At 33.5% G+C, this 20148-nt stretch overlaps 1 protein-coding gene across 1 annotated transcript; it reads left to right on the top strand.

Annotated features, from left to right (window-relative positions):
- The first annotated feature begins 23 nt into the window (after positions 1 to 23).
- Positions 24 to 7343, top strand: LOC139982945 (uncharacterized). The gene is made up of 14 exons (XM_071996165.1): positions 24 to 57; positions 437 to 526; positions 797 to 821; positions 1310 to 1377; positions 1462 to 1504; positions 1909 to 1973; positions 2230 to 2397; positions 2651 to 2761; positions 3397 to 3554; positions 3988 to 4107; positions 4531 to 4645; positions 5156 to 5249; positions 5839 to 5920; positions 6235 to 7343. Exons 2-14 carry the CDS (start codon positions 472 to 474, stop codon positions 6316 to 6318), a joined length of 1188 nt encoding a protein of 395 aa, XP_071852266.1. The 5' UTR covers positions 24 to 57; positions 437 to 471; the 3' UTR covers positions 6319 to 7343.
- Positions 7344 to 20148: the final 12805 nt, after the last annotated feature.

Genomic DNA, 20148 nt, shown 5'->3' with positions numbered 1-20148 from the left:
CGCCAAACGGTTTTAATTTTCTTTCAGATAAACCAACGGCAGACCCACTATATGCAGGTTTTCTTTCATTCAGTTATTTACGTAATGCCAATAGATTCATTAAGGATGGTTGATCAGTAGCAATAATGATACAGAGTGGAATTTATTATTTTTTTGTTTGATGAAATCTCTAATAATATAAAATCTAATAATCACACTTTGTTACCGCCATAGTTATTCCTGTAAAATACGGAAATAGTAGTGAAACGAACCTCTGACGTCATTCTTTGTGTCTTTTTTTCTGTATAAGAGTATGCACTATCATGTGAAGATAGTTTAATGCCCAACAGGTCCAAGATTGTATTCGAGGATGTTAATTGGTATATGAAATGTAGATGTATGAACATGTTTCCATAAACTGTTAAGATATCTAGGAAATTATCAACTCTCTTTACAGGATATCTTCAATGGATCATACTGAGTATTGCTATTATGTTACTCTGTTTCTTGTTTGTCTGTACCTATAAGATAACAATGAAGATAAGAGGTAAGTTAAGTTGTATAAAATCGATATGGTATGCTATATCATAAGTTCAGTTATGTCATGAACACAAATGACGGATGTGTTAACTTTACAATAAACAAATGAAGACTACCAATTTGAAGTAGTCTTACGATTTATCCAGAGTGACTGTAGATAATGATACCTGGTTGTAGGTTGTGTAAAATGACATATTTTAATGTTTGCTTATAAAGATCATATAATTGCAGAATAATTATCGTATTGACACTTTTAATATTTCCATATTTTCTGCAGCTTCGTCGTCTGTTAATTTGTCAACGTAAGACTTTTTTGTCCATTTATTTTTGTATGATTGTTAACATACTTCTAAGCTGTCGACTTTTTCTACATTGAAAGAGGCTTTTTTTATTAAAATTGTATTCTCAGCACCAAAAATCCAAATCGGATTTTGAATAATGACCGATATTGGTTGGTTATTCATTAGTCTGATGTTGTCGGTTATTCATTAGTCTGATGTTGATAAATTATATCTATTACATTGACGGAGTTATAACGACTACATGTTCATCCATTATATAGCTCTGTTAAATTACCAAATGTTCTAAAATAAGATACATCTTTATCTTGATGTGCAATTTGTAATGAATATAAACTTAGTTATAGGACTAATTTATTCAATGTCCAAACCTGCACACGATTCTCAGCAGATGCTTTTGAAGTAGAAGTTAAAACTGCATATATATTAGATACATTTTAAGGGAACTGGATTTTCCACAGCAATAACAATCATACATATGATCTATTTAGAGACGCAGGTACAACCATGGGCGGTACAACTCAACTGCAACTCAACACCTTACCGGCTGACCAACCACGTAAGTAAAAAATATTATATTAGAAATCATATACATATCGTTACTATTTTGATATCTTCTTCACTGCTACATTTCTGTCTTTAGTTTTACAGAATCCGTTACAAGGGAGTCTCAAAAACAAACAGAAGTAAGAACTAAAGTATTTAGGCCAAATGCAATTAATACTATTAGGAATAGAAGGTGTGGTTCTTGTTTGCGTGAATTTAGAAAGTTGCGTATATGGCTAAATGAGTTAATTTAAGGGCTGATTAATTTATGTTACTGCATACCTAATAATTTATATTTATATTTAATATGGCATATTACGTAAACAATATGGTTATAATTACCGTGTCATAACCGTAATTTTGCATACTGTAAGAATTTAATGGTATTCAATCATTTTCTTAATAGAAATGTGTTTGTTCAATTAGATTTTGAGGAGTTGAAGGTATCTTCAGATACTTACTCTAATAAGCTTTGTTACCGTCTTCTTTAATGTAGACAAGTTACGAGATGACATTTTTACTTCATTTCTTTATTTCTTATCAGATCAGATCTTCCAAGTATTCCGAGCGACGAAAGCAATTCCATCCACTCTAGTGGCAGTGAAAGCAGTAAGTTGATTTTATTTTAATGTGTTAATTGAGGCACAGTGCATAACTTAATGATAAATGCTAACATATTATTGTATTGTTAAATGTATTTGAAAACATTATAATACAAACAAGCATATCGCTGTTGATATATACTGTCACTGCCTTTTCCAATTCTACCTTATTGTGTTTTTACCTATTACCTATATAAACCCTTAATTATTTTTAAACAAATATGAACATGTTTTTGCTTCTTACGTCTGCTTCTGCTTTACAGATTATTACTCTGCGGCAGAGGAAAGAGGGACAAAGGACAGAATATTTAGTGAGAGTGAGTTCTGCATCTTATTAACTATAAAGGTCGGAACAATATACAATAGATGGATGGGTACTATAAGAATGTCCAGTGACGTCAACAAATGCGCGGTTCTGACGACAATCACAGGTAAGTCGCAGCATGATTGTTGAAAGCCTTTATGTTCACTCGTGCGTTTCAAGTGTAAAAATGTTAACGAGAACCTTCCGCTTGTGTTGAAGTATTGCGGCTAGGAATGTAAACAGTGAATTTAAATATTTTAATACCACATGCATTTCCTGTATTTTTAAGTCAGTTACCTTACAGAGAAATGTTCCTTTCTTGCTAAAATCCTATGTGACCCGAAAGATATTGAGTTTATAACCCCATTTTTCTGCTTTAGAGGGAGTGATAAAGAAAACAATCATCAATTGGAATGCATTTGTTAAACGTACACTTGATCTACCTACGACCGATCGTCTTACGAGAATTGAGGGAATAGCAGTCGACAAAAGTAAGTTATTCTCTTCTTGTAGAGGCCTAAGTTACACATCAATACTTGTTGCTGTTGGTGATATCATATGAGGAGTATACTGTTTAGGTCAAGTAGAACACATTTTAGATAACAGACCGCTATTATACTTTCTGTTGAAGCGTTTTTGGTTAACATATGACAAAATGATTACTTTTCTGGCTAAAGAAATGTTGAAATCACTATTTATTTCCCGATCATCTTTTATAATTATTGAAATATCCATGATCATGGTTTTGAGTTTAAATCTATATTTGATAAGTAATCGCTACAGTCAATAAAATTGCCAGCCAACGCCGAACCATAGGACTAATGATCCTCTGCTAAGTCTGGAACAAAGCAACTTATTAAGATGCATTTTCTAGGACAAACCTCTACTTGTTACTTCATCAATTGTGTTAACGCCATGTCAAAATTCAAGGATAATGAAGTTAAAGCAAACTTCAACCACCAGTGAAGGGAATAATCGGATTATTCATGGTATGCAATTACGAATAGGAATGCCTCTCTGACGTTGGCTATACCTATATAGTCAGTGGATATGTGTACACGTAAAATTCGAGCTGCACGGTGTTATACCATTAATTCTGCTTCACACTAGTAGGATTTCGTTACAGCCACTCTTTACCTCGTTACCGAACATAATGTCTGTGATACTTTGGATAGCCGCCTTACAAATGACCCGAGTTCACATAGCAGACCATTTTTAGTACTGGATGTAATGAAGCATATCACTGCCATTGTGGAAGGAATAGAATGTTTGCAGTCGTATGGGGTGAGTTTGTGGTATACTCATGTATCAATAATATAGTTGCTTATAAGTATTGTTTACCAAATATAAAGAAGTTGTAATATTATTATCATTATTAACAAAATATTTATGGATTATTCTCACGTTTGCGTAAGTATGATAGTTAGATCACTAATAATTCAGCCTAACAGAATCAACAAAACATGCCACATGACAATTTGAAGAAACGAATATTATAACCTCCTGGAAATTATTTTTGATGACAACATTCAAAAATCTCTTCGTAAAAGTTTAAAAAAATATAATACATCACACCCTGATTACATCCAGCCGACTTTGTTCATTATTCTACTGTTTTAATAGTTTATTGTTTGTATTAATTATTTGTGTATTATCTTATCTTTGAAAGATCGATATCAGATTTGTTATTCATATCTGGTCCAATTAACTTTAACAGTTTTTACATCCGGGGTTATCAACTAAGAAGATTCTATACACAAAGGAAGGAATCTGTAAATTATATGATTTCTGTCTTGCTGAAGATGCGTCAAAGATAATAGCTCTAAAGAAAACACAGGTGATAATCTTTCTGATAGCAATTTCCAACGTCTAATGTATTTCTAACTATAGCTTGTTTGATAATTACTTTCGAAAAATATTTTCACCTCATTTATGAAACGAAATATCATTTTTAAATAAAGTGTCACCTAACAGAACGTTTCATAAGAGTGAATCAGTATTTCCGTTCCATCATAAACAAACATATGTTATTGCAGGTCACATGTTTATTAACGACTAATGGTGATCATGTTCCATCTTGGTTGTCTCTGATTATTAACGGTGGTTTCAATTTTTTTCTACAAATAAGAAAAATAATCAAATGTAAAGCAGATAAAACCTAAATATTTACTTCTCCATTTTTTGTAACTATACCATGCTGCCAATATGAACGAAAAAGTCAGTCATAGTAATAGCTTTTCAAATTTCATATTTTTGCCAGATAAATACTGTCTCCTTAAATCAGTTTCCTCCAGAATCTTTCTTCCGTAATGAATACACTGCAGAGAGTGATGTATGGTCCACAGCTGTAGTAATATGGGAGATATTATCAAGGGGTAAATAAAGTATACACATGTAATATGTCTATGAGTCATATCTATAGCATGATCGTTATCATAATATAGTGTTACTATCATTTGTGTATGTAAGAAAAACATGTATTGACAAAACAAATACAATTCTTCGATTAACATTTGGTTATGGTGAAATGACAAATGACCGTAGTAATTTTTGGAATTTGTCTTTCTCGTATTTTCATAGTGTCATGACTTATTGTAAGGTTATCGATAATAACATCGTCTGAGAAAGCGATCTACAATATTACATGATATCTAGAGAGCAACGTTTATGCTAATAGTATCTTAATACGCAAAATAATGTGGGTTAGAGAAACATTGAACTGCAATGAGTGTTGTATTTGTTACGTTCCTGCTTATTACAAGTAACAAACTTATTGCTAAAGTTTTCTTTCCTTTTTTTTAATGTACAAAACACTAGCTCATAAAAAGAAATGAATCTGATAATAGCTAGCATTGTTATAACTTCTCTTCGATTTTTTTCCGAAGGAGAACACCCGTTTCCAGTAGATGAAGATAGAAAACCCGGTCAAGATGTTAAAGCACCGACGTTGAATTGGCCTCAAAGATACTTACAGCTGAGGTATACTTTACCTACCAAATTGACTTAATATCATGCCAATCGTTTATCATTTATTCATCGAATTTATTATCAATCCTGTGAATTATTGTAATAATTCACATGAAAATACGACAAATCAATCGAGATCGTTCTCTTTTTTAGCAAAGTTAGTAGACCAGTATTGTCAATAAAAGAATCATGTATGATGATGGTACTCTAACAATATGTAATAGTTTTACAAAACCACTACTACGAGATAAGCAATTTAACGCCAAAAAACAGTGGTGAAACATAATAATTATCATTTGGTTCAACCAAACGCTTGTCACAGCTCTTATGGATGAAATGACATGTTAATATTTAAGTGAACTGACACTAAATATATGAATGTGATAACTTAAATATTGTCTTACATCTTAATAGAGGGGTGTTAACATATCAATTCAAATTGACACATTTCTTTATTAGTAAACATTTTTTATGTTTTATTTTAGGATAACCTTTAATACTTTTGCAAACATTTTTTTTGTATTCCAAACGTCGATAATCATTTCACTGTTGCATAGTAATTGTGTACAAAGTACTTTTTATTTTACATTTCTTTTGGCAGAAACTTGGTGCTATTTGATTGTTGGAGTCAAAAATGTTCTCTTAGACCTTCAATTCATCATCTTAAAGAATCATTCAAAGCAGTAAGTGAAATTCCCAATGAATATAATTATTATTTTAAAGGAACCGAAGACACACACCGTAGAGTTGATGTTCTAATGCTTTAAATACAAGCCGTTGCAAACTTGCAATTTTTCTACGTAACCGTCAGAGCCAATGTACTGTCAACCAGTTTAAGTTAATATGTAAATTCTTTTCTCGAACAGTAAACTCGAATTCGAAAATGAAACCTACAACGAGCCAATTAATTGTAATTAAGTAAATAATTTCAGAAGTAAGAAACAACTAGTAATATATTCATGGGCATCTAACATGGCATTTCTTTTTATGTCCACAGATTTTTGAAACTTTAATAGACAACAGTTTCTATGAGATACCACATTCCGAATCATACATGCCAATGGGTGGAACTACTCTTTAAAATTAAATTGAGAGAAGCGCAACGAAAATAGATGGACTTTTCAGATGATAGCAATTTTTTTGACAACTACCGATAACCCTATATGCATAGAAGATACCCATTACTGTAGTTGTAGTTAAAACAACAATTTCTCTAAAAAAGAAAACAAAGTGATGCTCATTGCGCCAAGTTCCTTGCAATCGATGTCGGATGTTGATTGTAGAGAAATGTCTTTGCAACTGGAGGCGAAAAATCACAGCAGAATAATGATTACGTTAATCTTGTTTGAACAGTTCGAATCGATGTCATTGTGAACGTTTATACTTGGATAGATATTGATGAAATTGTTTATCGAATATGATCAATCAACATCAATAGGGTTAGTGTTTGTATCTGTTAGGGTTGGGAGCGTTTGTGTGTTGCCACACACATTGACGTACCCACACAAACGGATACATTTTGCCCCCGTCCCTCACGATGGGGTACCCTTCCATGGGTGAACCCCTGAGAGTAGCTACCCAGTAAAATCCTCAATTAACTACAACAATTGTGGCTATGACAACTGACATAGCTGTAATATATCAACTAGCAATAGAACTACGATATGGCATATCCTACATGGGATCGATTATAGATACGTATAACAATTTGATGTACATATGTCGATTATAACAAAGTGAAGAAGACCACTGGTGTCACCCTTCTAACGAATGACCTTGCTTCTACTTGCATAAAATATGATATGAATGACAAAATGGAAGATATATGTATGTCACTCCAAGCTTAATTTTTCTTGCTTGTTTTATTCTTATGTGTAAAAGTAAGTTGGCCTGACGTTTCGATCCTAATAGGATCTTCTACAGAGGCTAAATGACAAGTAACGTACAGTAGCAGGAAGGACAAAAACAGGCACAGTATACAGACAAGTCAATAAGCATGGTAAAACAAATAAATAGATGCAAGGGGATTAGTAGACAAGGGATGGAGAGAAGACTGAAAGAAACCAACATGTTGGTTTCTTTCATTCTTCTCTTTACTTGTCATCAGCCACTGAAGAAGATCCTGCTAGGATCGAAACGTCAGGCCAGCTTACTTTTATACATTCTCTTACACATGTTCTCTAGTAGATAAACAGTTTTCTAACAGTTTTATTTATTTATTCATTTTGTTGCATATCTCATCGCCATCAAAACTACACTAAGAATATACATTCGACTATATTACGTGACCTTTGACCTATATAACTACAATATAACATATGAATAACTACATATTTTGATAGTACCTGACATTTCCAATAAGGTACCATTTATATTACCATTAAATTGTATGGTTGCCTTTGAAATAAAGGTACAACATAACAAGTATAATGGAAATACCAAGTAGTACTTTCATACGATTTTCAGTCTGGTAGCTACTGATAAATTTGTTAATTTGAAATCAACGTTGCGTGCGGTGAGAACTGCAACTCCGACAATGGGGTTAGCATTGTGTAGAGGTAATCTTTATTACTTATTAGGTGAGTTAAGAAACAACTGACCTTTCCATCCATTATATTGTTATATTTCAATACCTTTTAATTTGGTTGCATTTGCATTTGCGCACTTAGCATGAAGATATTGTTCAAAACATTTAAATCCATACCTTCCAATGAAAATATATAGAGGGTCTTATGCCTATAAACCTACTACTTTTACATTTCACAGCTATTCTCTTTAAAGCCGGAGGAATTAGTATCTATTGATAATTTGCTGTTTTGGTAGGCCCACAGGCCTAGTTGATATTACCATACAGAAGGGCAGTAATCAAGAAAACGCAAAGAAAAGTCTGGATAGTATAATGCGCATATGCTGTGTGCTAGTTTGAAATAGTAATGACTGAACGAGGAAATGACTTTCAGAAGATCATAATTAGTTTTCAACTATTTTATTCTTTTTGTAACATATCTTTATAAATGTAGTCTGCATATTAAGATATAAAGTCATTGTTACGAATGATAACCGATCTCGTGTTATTGCGGCACCCGATACACGCAGAGAACACAGTTGTTACTGTAAATCTTATTATTTTTCATTTGAAGTAAACACTGGATCATGCTATATAGTGCTATAAAGTGAGCTCAACACTCTGTGATGGCAATACCTATATGCATGATGATACTTTATTTGGCTTGCTTTGGCTTCCTTTGCGTATTCACATACAATATATATATATATATATATATATATATATATATATATATATATATATATATATATATATATCAAATAGTGCACGTATGTTATTTTATGCTTACGTTCTTGTGTTCGCAGTATTACATTTTAAACACTTATTGTCAGTAGATAGCGGATTTCATGTATACCTTCTATCTACAAAGATATGTAATCCCTAAGAGAATAATCAGAAAATCACATTGATGTCGCCTTAGCTACTGCCATCTACAGCACACAGATGTGCCATATGCCTGAAACCCATTTGATTTCACACGCTTTACAAATGTAAACAGAAACGATGTAACAATTAAAACCAGGATATGATCCTGTTTGCTCCATGTTATCACTTACAATTTTCACTTAGAATAAGGAAGTGATTTGATGATTGTGTTCAACGTATTCTACCTTTCTGAGTTTTGTAGGGTAAAAGCGAAATGCACAGAATACATTCACTTTCGCTCACTGTTTAACATTCTCAAATGAGTTTCTTTTTTAATGTACTTTTTAACCTTTCAATTTGTTTTCTTTCAAACCTGGTCATTTAATTCAAAACACTGCAATAATGAAAGCTAAAAAAAATGGAATAACATTTTTCGTACCATACTCAGACCTTTCGTTTCGCAATGATACAGTAGTATCTTGCCTTTTGGTATCATGTTTATCTAACTCGAGGCTCATCTGCTACACATTTTATGGAATCTTTGTTCCGTTTTTATATTAATTTATTGAATCCGATATGACATAGTGCACTGTTCGCAGTGCAATGTTCATAAGTAAAACTCCCCAAAGGATTCACAGAACAGAAAAAGTTAACATAAAGAATGTACTTACCAAAAAAAAAAAAAAAAAAAATATCTAGCTAATGTATAATTCGAGATGATATTTACAGTAGTTTTTAGCCATGGCTTTTATAACGTGGTTATTAAATTGGTCCTTGTAAAATGAGTTAGACTCATCATAACCCATTACCGTAGCTCCGTTCATGCCGTGACGAATCACGTGACGTCATGATTTCTCATTTATTACAAAGAAATGCATCTTTGACAGATTTTGCAGGCCACAATAGCCCATCCATAAAACCCATACGTTGAGGTTAAATTTACAGACATGAAATCAATTCATCAAACTTGTGTTATGTAAATCAAATAAGTGATGAGTCATTCAGTCAATAGAATAATTAAGCTCTAAGCTGGATTTTTTTATTTTTTATGATGATACATTGGATGGCCTCAAATTGAAATGTCATTGTAACGATGACCTAAGTTGCAAAATTTGCCATTACATTCAAAGAAAACCATGTTTTTGCAGGTAATAACAAATTTTAGCCCAAAATATATCTGCAGTGACTGAAATGTAACAAGAAGAAAAAGTTAAAATGTCACGATAAAGCAGAAACAGTCTTACATATAAGCAACAAGGAAAGCTCGCAATTTCTTAAACTTAAACACTTTCAAAATCCTATAACAAACTCCTGACTACTAATGTGTAATAAAACAAAAGTAAATATGCAGTGTCTGGTGAACATGACAAAATTAAATGGAGGACGAAAAACGAGAAATGAAGATGTAGCGGGCTCTGTACAGAGGAATCAAATGAGCTAGTGAAATGTATGTATGGAAATGAGGTTAGAATCTCGAAGGAGTATCTTAGCATTGAAGACGTTACATTAACTGTAAAGGAAAGCAAAAAAAAAGAAGAAAATATACTATAGATATAATGCCAAAAGTTTAACTTAACCAAAGCTACACCACTTGCATAAAATTAAATTAGACTAACTTTGTTGTTTAGGTGAACTACAATGACAGTGCACTGCATATATCAAACTAATCAACATTCAGTAAGCAGCATTAGTGCAGTTTCACGATCTTATTTTTCTCTTATCAATAATCTCTTACTGCAACTGCAGCTACAGCCGACGGACACTAAACTTGGGAAATTTAGCGCGTGAGATTTAGGTTTATGTTCTAACATTTTTAAAATGGTTTAAGGCTTTTGTTTTCATTATTCATAGTGTTGTTCCTAGTCAGCTTCTTTCAGAATGTCATTGCATTGTACCAGTATACATCCTCAGGAACTTTGCCTTTATAGCAAATTAGCAACTATAACGGGAGTATTTCCATTAGCCTTACTACAGCCAGGCATATTGACTACAGCACAGCCGGTCTCAAATGTATATTAGGTATGAGCAGACACATGTATTATGTATGCATAGAACCACTGGAGCTAACGTTAGGAATTTCAATTAATATAGTATACATGCTTTATCAATTGTAGTCCCTAACGATATTATAAGTGGTTCTGCGAGCTTTGATAACGGCCTTCGACACCTCATCAAGATTATCCTATTAAACTTATTTTGCTTTGCAATAACTATAACATTGTCTAGAATATTGAGAAAATCACATTTTTACCGATTGAAATAAAGGTTCTGAGAATCGTAAAATTGAATTCATAGCGGTATTACACTCTCACTTGCTTTAACAATATATTCACATGTCGTTGCACAATGCCTAAGGATAACAGAACTGCTGAAAAAGCCACACATATATGTCATGGCCCTTTCCAGCGCGCTTGGTCTACGTTGACTTAAATAACGAGCATAAAGGTCATTCATTTACTTTAACAGGTGCAGACCGCGAATGTTGTTTACGCTAGAAAAGGTAGAAAACAGAATAAACACACACTAAAAACAAAAACAAAAATCGTGACATGGTATCAAAACTTGAAAGTTCAAAGTACATAGATAAAACTGCTATTAAACTTTGCATCGCAGTAATAAGTAATGTACTGAGATGGTTCGACAGGTACGTAAGACACTCCCCTGTATTATGAAGATCAGAAAAACAGTCTGTGTGTAGTATATACTAGATTGAAAATAATTTTATGTTACTGAACTCAGGAATGTTGTTATCTATCTGCAGACTAATCTGACATGCTATTAAACATGCATACATGCATGACAAAGTTGTTTATAAAAAGGATAAATAAATTGTGGTCTTCCCCCTCTGATATAGCAATTATATTAAATAAACCCTGATGTAGATCTTTGAAGTCGATAATGTTACTTCATTTACAGATATACTAAAATTTTGGAATACGAACTGTGTGAAGTATATACCTATGTACTACACAACAACTATGTTACCAGCAAAATGATCGTTAGGAATGTTTCTATTATATTCCATTATATAAATTACATATATGTTTGGTCTTGCGTTAGCTTCATCCATGGTTTTTTATTTTTGGTTGTTTCTGTAATATCAGAGAAAGCGGGTGAGACTCCTTCGAAATATTTGGATATCATCGTATCCATAGAGTCATTCGGAGTTGCCATAAACCCAACCGACCATTGTCTTATACGCAGCGAACGTATGTTGTACAGCCATGTCCAAACGAGCCCATGAGAAACGTGCTTTCTTGCGACCGCTACGGAGAGGATCTTCTACTGTCTGTCGCACTCGACAGGGATAGCAGAGTTACTACGCAAATCCCCATACTCCAAGACGTCTTTGACTAACTGTCGCTTCTTTGACATGTCGCTCTGATTTATTTCTTCCAGTTAAGGTCCAAATTGGTTAGCAAATCTTTGCAGAAAACTAGCTGAAAGCGAAGTTACACCAAGCCAACCCAAGAATATTCTAAGACCGACAGCCGAGATGCATGTGTTGTGATAAGCTAACTGCAGAGAAAGATTGATGTTACATGGATTTCTGCTAAAATTTTTCTGCCTTACTTCAGTGTAGAGGCATTGGTTTTCACTTTGTAAACTACAATTAGAGCATTCAAAAAACTCTACACAAGGGCCTCTCTTCAATTCATGGTCTGCAAGGGCTACGCAATATTCCATTACATGTGCTGTTAAAGTCTCTATGTGACATCGTAGCATCTTGGTATGTTTTTGCCATGTTAGGCAAGTGTACTAGCCTATGCTAATTTACTTAATTTATCATAATTGGTCTACAATACCTTCCTCTCTCTTCATTGGCCTTATTAACATTACATTGTTGCTTGATATAATGTTGTCAATAACAGGATGAGAAACTACCCTGTGGTGGCCTTCAAATGTAAGGCTCTTGTAACTGGAAGTCTGACCTGCTGTTTCACCTTACCCTTCTTACTTTGGTTTGTATCCAAATGTTTTGCCTGACTGGCACATTGTTGCATTTCTGCCTTTCATCCTTTTTTCTCTATCCATACCTAAAAGTATAACTTGTAAACCTGCAGAAACTGCAACAGAGAAAATGCAATCCAAAATGTAGTCCTAAAAGTAGGCAAAATAGTACAAATAGTAGATAATTTGATTGATAACATGTTTTTGGACACTCAGTGAACAATAAACATTTCAAAAATGTGCTTCTTTATTGCTAACAACCTATCAGAAGGGAGTACACTGTCATGTTGAATGCCGTGGTGTACAAAGGTCGCCCTCTATTTTCAAAATATGCTAATATATCACGTACTTTCTAACATAAATGCTGTTAAAACATCCTACCTCCAAAAACAGGTACGAAGGAGATGACTTACTAAATTTCTACTAGGTGGTCTTGTAAAAATCCTTGTTTAGTATTTATCATTAACACAACTACATTATATTTCTTATAGATATCTGAATATATCACCCCACCCCTTCTCCCTCACCAAACGCCTAGGTTGGACCTCTTACGGCATGTTGGAAGGATAACTGAACTTTGGTCGTATGTCTATAAAGAGATGTCTTCTTTTAGCTAAGGAGCGGCACTCAACAGTTGTAACCATTTTGAATACTACAGGCAAATGCTACTTATACCCACACAGTAAAAGGTGCAAAGTTAGCAGTGTAGTGTCCTCTTCGTCTTCGTCTTCGTTACGGTGACACATCCGCAAAAAGGGACAATATCTCACCACACACACGTCAAGAGAGTAATTAGTTAAATCTGACCCGAGTACTGATATGAGTGACAGGATTCACAGAACCACTGGAACTACTATTGAGGTCTGAAGGCAGACTATTCCAATCCCTAATTGTATTTGGAAGAAAACTATACTTATAGCAATTGGTACTGGCATACAATTGGCAGAAATGCATATCGTGCATGTTCCGACTCCTACGCAGAGGCTTTCTTAGGCAGTCAATAGGGATCTGAGCCTGACCATAGATGCCCTTAGCAAATAAGATGATTCTACTTTGCCTGCGCCTCTCTGCCAAGGGCACCAGGTTTAGGTTCCGTAAAAGAGATGAGACAGAGCCAGGCTCTCTTGAATAATCTGAAGCGATGAAACGGGCTGCACGCCTCTGAATGTTTTCGAGGTTGTGCTTCAAGAAAGCTTGGTGGATATCCCCGACAGAACTGGCATATTCCAATACTGGCAGGAGGAGACCTTTATACGCAGCCGATTTTGCATTCTTCGAACAAGGGGATAAGATTCTACGAAGAACTCCCAATATCCTATGCCTTTGTTACACACATTTTGAATATGCTTTCCCCAGTTGAGATCTGAAGTGATATGAATACCCAAATATTTAACACAATCAAGCTTAGCTAAGTTAACCCCATTGAGCATGTAATTGAAATTCACAGGTTTCCTCTTTCTAGTAATGGTCATAATGTTACATTTCACAGGCTGGAAACTCATGCCCCAATCTTTAGCCCATTGTCCTAGTATATTAATATCTTCCTGAAGTTGATGACTATCACTGACATCATCGATAACCCGATAACGGACACAGTCATTAGAGAACAGTCGGACACCAGAAGAAACAGCATTACCAATATCATTGATATAGGCCAGGAAGAGAATGGGGTCCCAAAACTGACCCTTATGAAAACCAAAATGTTTCTTCCCGTTTCCCAGTCATTAAACCGACTATAATAGTCGCAGACTAAAAAACAATATTTAAAGCTTAGCAACGTATGTATCTTTAATGAAGATGATAACATCTAAACAATCTGGTTTATTATCTATTGGATATAATACGAAACTGCATACATGTACCACATGTTTTAAATCTGTATACGTAGTGATACGGTTATTAAATTATATAAATAGATGAAAACCAAACAAATATGTAGTAATACATAAATACAATGATTACTATCGCATAAGGTACACAGTATGGAAAGTTTACGTTATATTTACGGAGAAAATCTGTGTAAGCATATCATAGAAGAACCAGATACTGTTTAAATATCACCTTATCTAAAGTTTCGTCGTCCTTATGATTGATTATACCAAGTCATTGCATTATTGTTTGGATTTAAACTCATTGCATACATACGTCATGGATTTTGTATCTTCGTGTATCTGCCTATGTAAAAATTCAGAACAATATGACATTTGCAAACAATAGTCATATCCTAATACGAGCTAATGGAACTTTCTTTGTTCATAATTACACGCTTGGAATAAGTGAGAAAATAAACAGCCGATTGTTGTCTTGATTTCAAGGTGTCAGTAATATAACATAAACATACTTTATTGGAATGATTCAGAATATCTTCTTGAAAAAAAGCTTTCATGAATGCCTAACCATCAGCAAGTCGATTCAGTAACCCTCTGGTGCTCCGGTGATCTTCCATTGGCTAAATTTCTCCCATTATCGTCAAATGCACGGACTTCCAATCAATACTGTGCGCTAGTACTAAACCACTATACCAGACAAAATGTTCATGATTTTAAAGTTACATCACATGTCAATATAGCATGTATCTGTATGGCAGCAGGTATGAAAAAATATGCTTACCACGTGGCAACAGCTTTTATACTGGGTCCCTGTATGTTTAACTTAATTCGCATGGACAATACGACATCAGCATGGAACATTACAAAGGCCAGGTGGGGGTGTGAACAGATGCTAGACATAAACAAAGTAAATATTCGTGATCCCCTACAACGTAACGATTGGTAGCTCCTCTTGTTAATTGAAAAGAACCTTTGATCGATTTGAAAATGTAGTAGCCAAAACAAAAGAATTAAAACCAGTTAACTAGAACAACAGCAACGGCAATATAAAATTTGTAACTATGGCAAAAAGAAATCTCCTCTAAATCGAAAATTCTTTGGAAAGCTATTTAAATATGCGGATGATATCGATGTTGTTGACAATATATGTGATGATAGTACCACATAAACCGATGACAAAAAATTTGAAAATCACATAAGTAAATTAAATACCATAGAGAAGACATTTATGCTTTTCGATTGGAATACCTCTCTTAATTTATATTACAATACTAAAAAAAAACATCCAGGAGTAACTGGAAAACAGTTCAACGCTTGATAATGAATCGTATTAAAATGTTTCGTTACATTGAATTAAACGGTGAATACGAATGTGGATCTGATCACTGAATTGAAAGTGGACTAACGTAATAAACAAGCTATACGTAACTAACAATGGTTTCAAGATACTTCTCTTGGAGTTTTCCTCACCTCTCAAAGGCTTTCGACAAGAAGGCCATTAGCCGCAACATGGCATTTCTCTCAATGAAATACCAATGCAAATCCTTTGAAAACATCTAGGTTGAAGTCTATGAAATATTCGGGGGTACACCCAAGTCCAGGAACTATATTTTAGGTGTCGTACCACAATTAACCGTTCCATTGAATTACACACTAAATTTGTGACTTGCAAAACCCGCATGGTATTTGAGGTATTAACCTGTCACGGTACTTGCAAATGTCTGTACCATGACTGTTAAGATTTTGAGCTAGAAGACAAGCCAGATAAGCATCCCGAATCTCAACCCTTGCTCGGAGTAATGTCCAAATGAACCAACACATGTTGTAATGGTTTATATCGTCTTCAATCATTATTTTCACACCATCTGTACTTTGATGTACGCTCTTCCACATGAAGGCAGAAAAGGCAATAATGGTAATTGGTAATATGCCAAAGCAAGCATCGCATTAGGTCTTTTTTCATCGAAGGTATATTATTGTTATTATTGTATGGTACCAATAGATCATAGACCAATAGATACACTGCACGATACGTTATACATTCGTTCATCGCTGTGTGATATATTATTACAGTATCTGTTCACAGGCTTCACCTGCTGGTTTCCCAACCACTTGTAGCGTAGACCTTTACTAGAAACAGAAAAATCTAACCTTTTCATGGAACTCGGGGTAAATTTGAACATTAAATGTTTAAAGTTGCATATCAAATGGTCAAATTACATTTTCATGAGTTGTAGTTATGTTAATTAATTCCATTTAAGTAATAAAATTATCACATAGAACATAATGATAGGTAACGACGAAAAAAATTGTGTTCAACATGTTTTTAGTACAGTTTGTATTCTGCAAAGTTCATTAATTTTGTTATACTATCAAATAACGCATCACTTGTGTTACTTTAAAAAGAATATTAACGTTTAATGCATGTAACCAACAGGGATCTAAAAAGAAAATGCAGATCAATATACAGAAATTATAAGCCTTAAAAATAAATTAATACAATATGATAAGGTTAAATTTGAGGACCTGTGATAATTTTACTAAGTAGGTCCCTTTAAAACAGCGTGCTTGAATTGACACTCCAAATTATTAAAAACACCAGAAATAATCTTATTTGCAGGTGAGATACGCGTTAACTTAAAGGGGCTCATTTGAAGAGAGTAATATCACACTAAACACATTGTCCAAATTCACCGTTGACGGATGGACATATTGCAACATGTTTAAGTGGTGTGCCTTTCACTTTAACCACTCATTAGGTCGCTACGAAATGAAAGTGAAATGAATAGTAACAGCATAAACACTTTTGCACAACACACTTAGTAACTTAGCTTCTCAGAAATAATCTTAATGCGCGTTACAATGTTTGCTTTATCACTTTTGAATAATAGTGTATTGACTGCCGGTCACTTTGATATGTTTGTAACAGTTTTCACTACAGTGTAACGTTACACACGCTGAGATAATGTTATCGTACAGTAGAATACAAGTTGACAATATATTATCAGTATTTCCTTTTGGAATTTTTCTTGTCACTGTATATACGAACTTCCTCTGTTGTAAATCAAAGCAGGAAACAGGGTATGACATTGAAACACTTTAAAATAAAGAATTAACTTTAATAAAATGTTAGGAAGTTATCGTAAAATGATAATATGTTTACGTAGAAAGCAGGCAATAACTACAAACTAATACAACTGGAATGGTCTCATTTAAAATGAAAACGAAAACAAGAACCGCGAGTGAATTACTTATTAACACAAGTTTATTCGGAGAACAACTTTGCAAGAGCTGCCACCTGATCATGGAGTAATCCACTATTAACACTATTTATGAATTAATTACCTAAGATATCTCTCCTTTACATTTAAATGTCTCAAACAGTAAAACTTACGATTTGATACTCAGCTGCGTAGTTATTAAGGAAACAACATATTTACAAGTATTAGTGTTCGTGTTCACTCAGATACAGTGGGAGTGACATTGGCCCATACATAACAGTATATGCCGAGTGGGCACAGTGTACATACGACTAATACAGGATTCCGTACTGGTGATACATATTGAAACTATAGAACGACTATATAAAGTTCACACTCGCATAGCTTTACCCAACTGTAAAATATGTACACAAAATCATGATCATGAAAATTCATATATAAAATAGTAAGGATCAGTAGCGAACACTGTGTCGACAGTATTAAAAACCCTGCAGACATGATTCCTTACGATTCTAAAGCATAAGTATCAGTGTACACTTCTCCCCATTTTTATTTTATAGTGTACTACTTTTCATAGAAGTGTACAAGTCCATACGCGGAATCTCGTAGGCATTATCAGCTAATTTTTTAAAGATCTATCATGAGAAGAAAAGAAATAGCAACATGAAATTAAAAACAATTTTTCAATTATGTGACTGCGTTAATGTACGGGTTAAGACATGTTAAGAATAAACTTGAAATTAAAGTAGAAGGAAAACTTTTATTGTCTTGATATATTTTAATTATAAAAGGCATCGAGATGATAGGTTGTATATAAAATATTTACCAATACATGGAAGTTATATAACTTATACAAAGTTATATGCCTGCTTGGAGCGTTGGAAAACAAGTGGACACAAATGACACATCCTTTCTAAAAGTTATGGGGAAAAAGTAGTTTGAACAAATAAATTGAAAACAATATTAGAATATTTCTTGACTACTTTACCCCTTGGTAAGATTCCCTGAGCTCTAAAATAGTCGGGCGTTGAGGACAGACTTTGTGCCAGCACTGATATAACTGATTATTTCTGTTAGTTTAAAGCAAAACAACAATTTAATATATATGTTTATGCTATCTGACATAATAAAATGTAAAGTTATAGCAATGTCATTCATACAATTTCATTCCATCATTTTCTTTTCGACAAAATAAATTAATGAACTCAGTGTTTTATGCCGAAAGATATTGATAATATTGCCATTGCGTGTTGGTTGATTTCGATCTCATTTATTTCGTTTGTTGAAATAGTTCTTGAAAATAAAAATAAAGGTTTATAATTTATAAGGAGTCCTGTTAAGTTAATTTCTTGTTGTAAAATTTAATAAATATTTAACCCAAATTTAATTTTGTGACTTTGTTTTCTTAAAACTTTACGAGTGATACCCAATCAAGGGTTAATGTTTAAATTGAATTGTATCATTTACAACTTGGATAGGTTTTCTTTTCCAAATTGACATTTCAATACAATTGTGGTTTCTTATTATCGTGATTCGTGACGCTATATGAAACGTGGAATGCTTCTTTTATTACAAAAAAAAATGAAAATAATGATGGGAATTAAAATCAATCAAATAGAGTTCTCGATTTTCTTTTGTCGTGGCATTGATGTTTACCTTATTACTTCATAGTGAGTAACTTGTGATCCTGAGGGTGCCCCATACTGTTCTTCGAAAGTACTGCTATCTTCTGCACAGGATAAATGGAAGCTTACATGTGAAATGAAAAAAAAAAGAATATCAAATTACAGCCAAATTCCCTGTTTACTGGTATAAAAAGCTTGTTTTCTTTTACATACATTTTTATGAATGTTAATTTGTCGTATAAATGAAACTAAAAATTGAATCATTTTTATATTATTTTAATTTCCGTTACATTTGTGTAATTTCAAGAAAGGAAATGAACTCCTAAATGAGGGCAAGAGAGATTATTTAGATGAAAATAACTTTCATGTGGTCATAGATTTTCATATTTACAGTTTATAGGACACACAAATGACTAATGTTAATTTGATAAGGTCCGTTCTTGCTGCTGCGTTCTTCAAAGTTGATATTTTCTATTATTTTATATTGTGCTTTCTGATTATATAAGTATCTCCATAATACATCATAAATAAGTTGGAATGAAAACATTTTGTCATGATAAATATCATTAATTATTCTTTCCATATGATTCTTTTTACAAAGCAGAGATTCAGAATACGTTTCGAATAATTTACCAGTAATTACTTCCCAAATTACACCAGCTGCAGCCGAGACATCGCTAGGGTATGAATATTCATTGCGATGCAGAGCTTCTGGCGGGAAATGATTCAACGAAAATGAAACCTGGAGAGATAGACAAAGACAAGCTTTAATTAAGAATTCTCTCGAGACTTTTTACACCTGTTAATGTTTATAATTCAGTTACATTATATACTTTACCATTAAATTTGACG

Source organism: Apostichopus japonicus, chromosome 16, assembly GCF_037975245.1.
Source record: "Apostichopus japonicus isolate 1M-3 chromosome 16, ASM3797524v1, whole genome shotgun sequence".
NCBI lineage: Eukaryota > Metazoa > Echinodermata > Holothuroidea > Aspidochirotida > Stichopodidae > Apostichopus > Apostichopus japonicus.
Note: the sequence above shows the minus strand (reverse complement) of the source record. Positions and strands in the feature narration are given on the sequence as shown.

Bases quoted from the DNA above. Each gene is read 5' to 3' on its own strand.
- LOC139982945 (XM_071996165.1), top strand. From the start codon at position 472: ATGTTACTCTGTTTCTTGTTTGTCTGTACCTATAAGATAACAATGAAG. The intron at 1,505-1,908 runs GTAAGAACTAAA...ATTTCTTATCAG, and splicing joins AGTCTCAAAAACAAACAGAA to ATCAGATCTTCCAAGTATTC. The intron at 2,762-3,396 runs GTAAGTTATTCT...ATTTCGTTACAG, and splicing joins GGGAATAGCAGTCGACAAAA to CCACTCTTTACCTCGTTACC.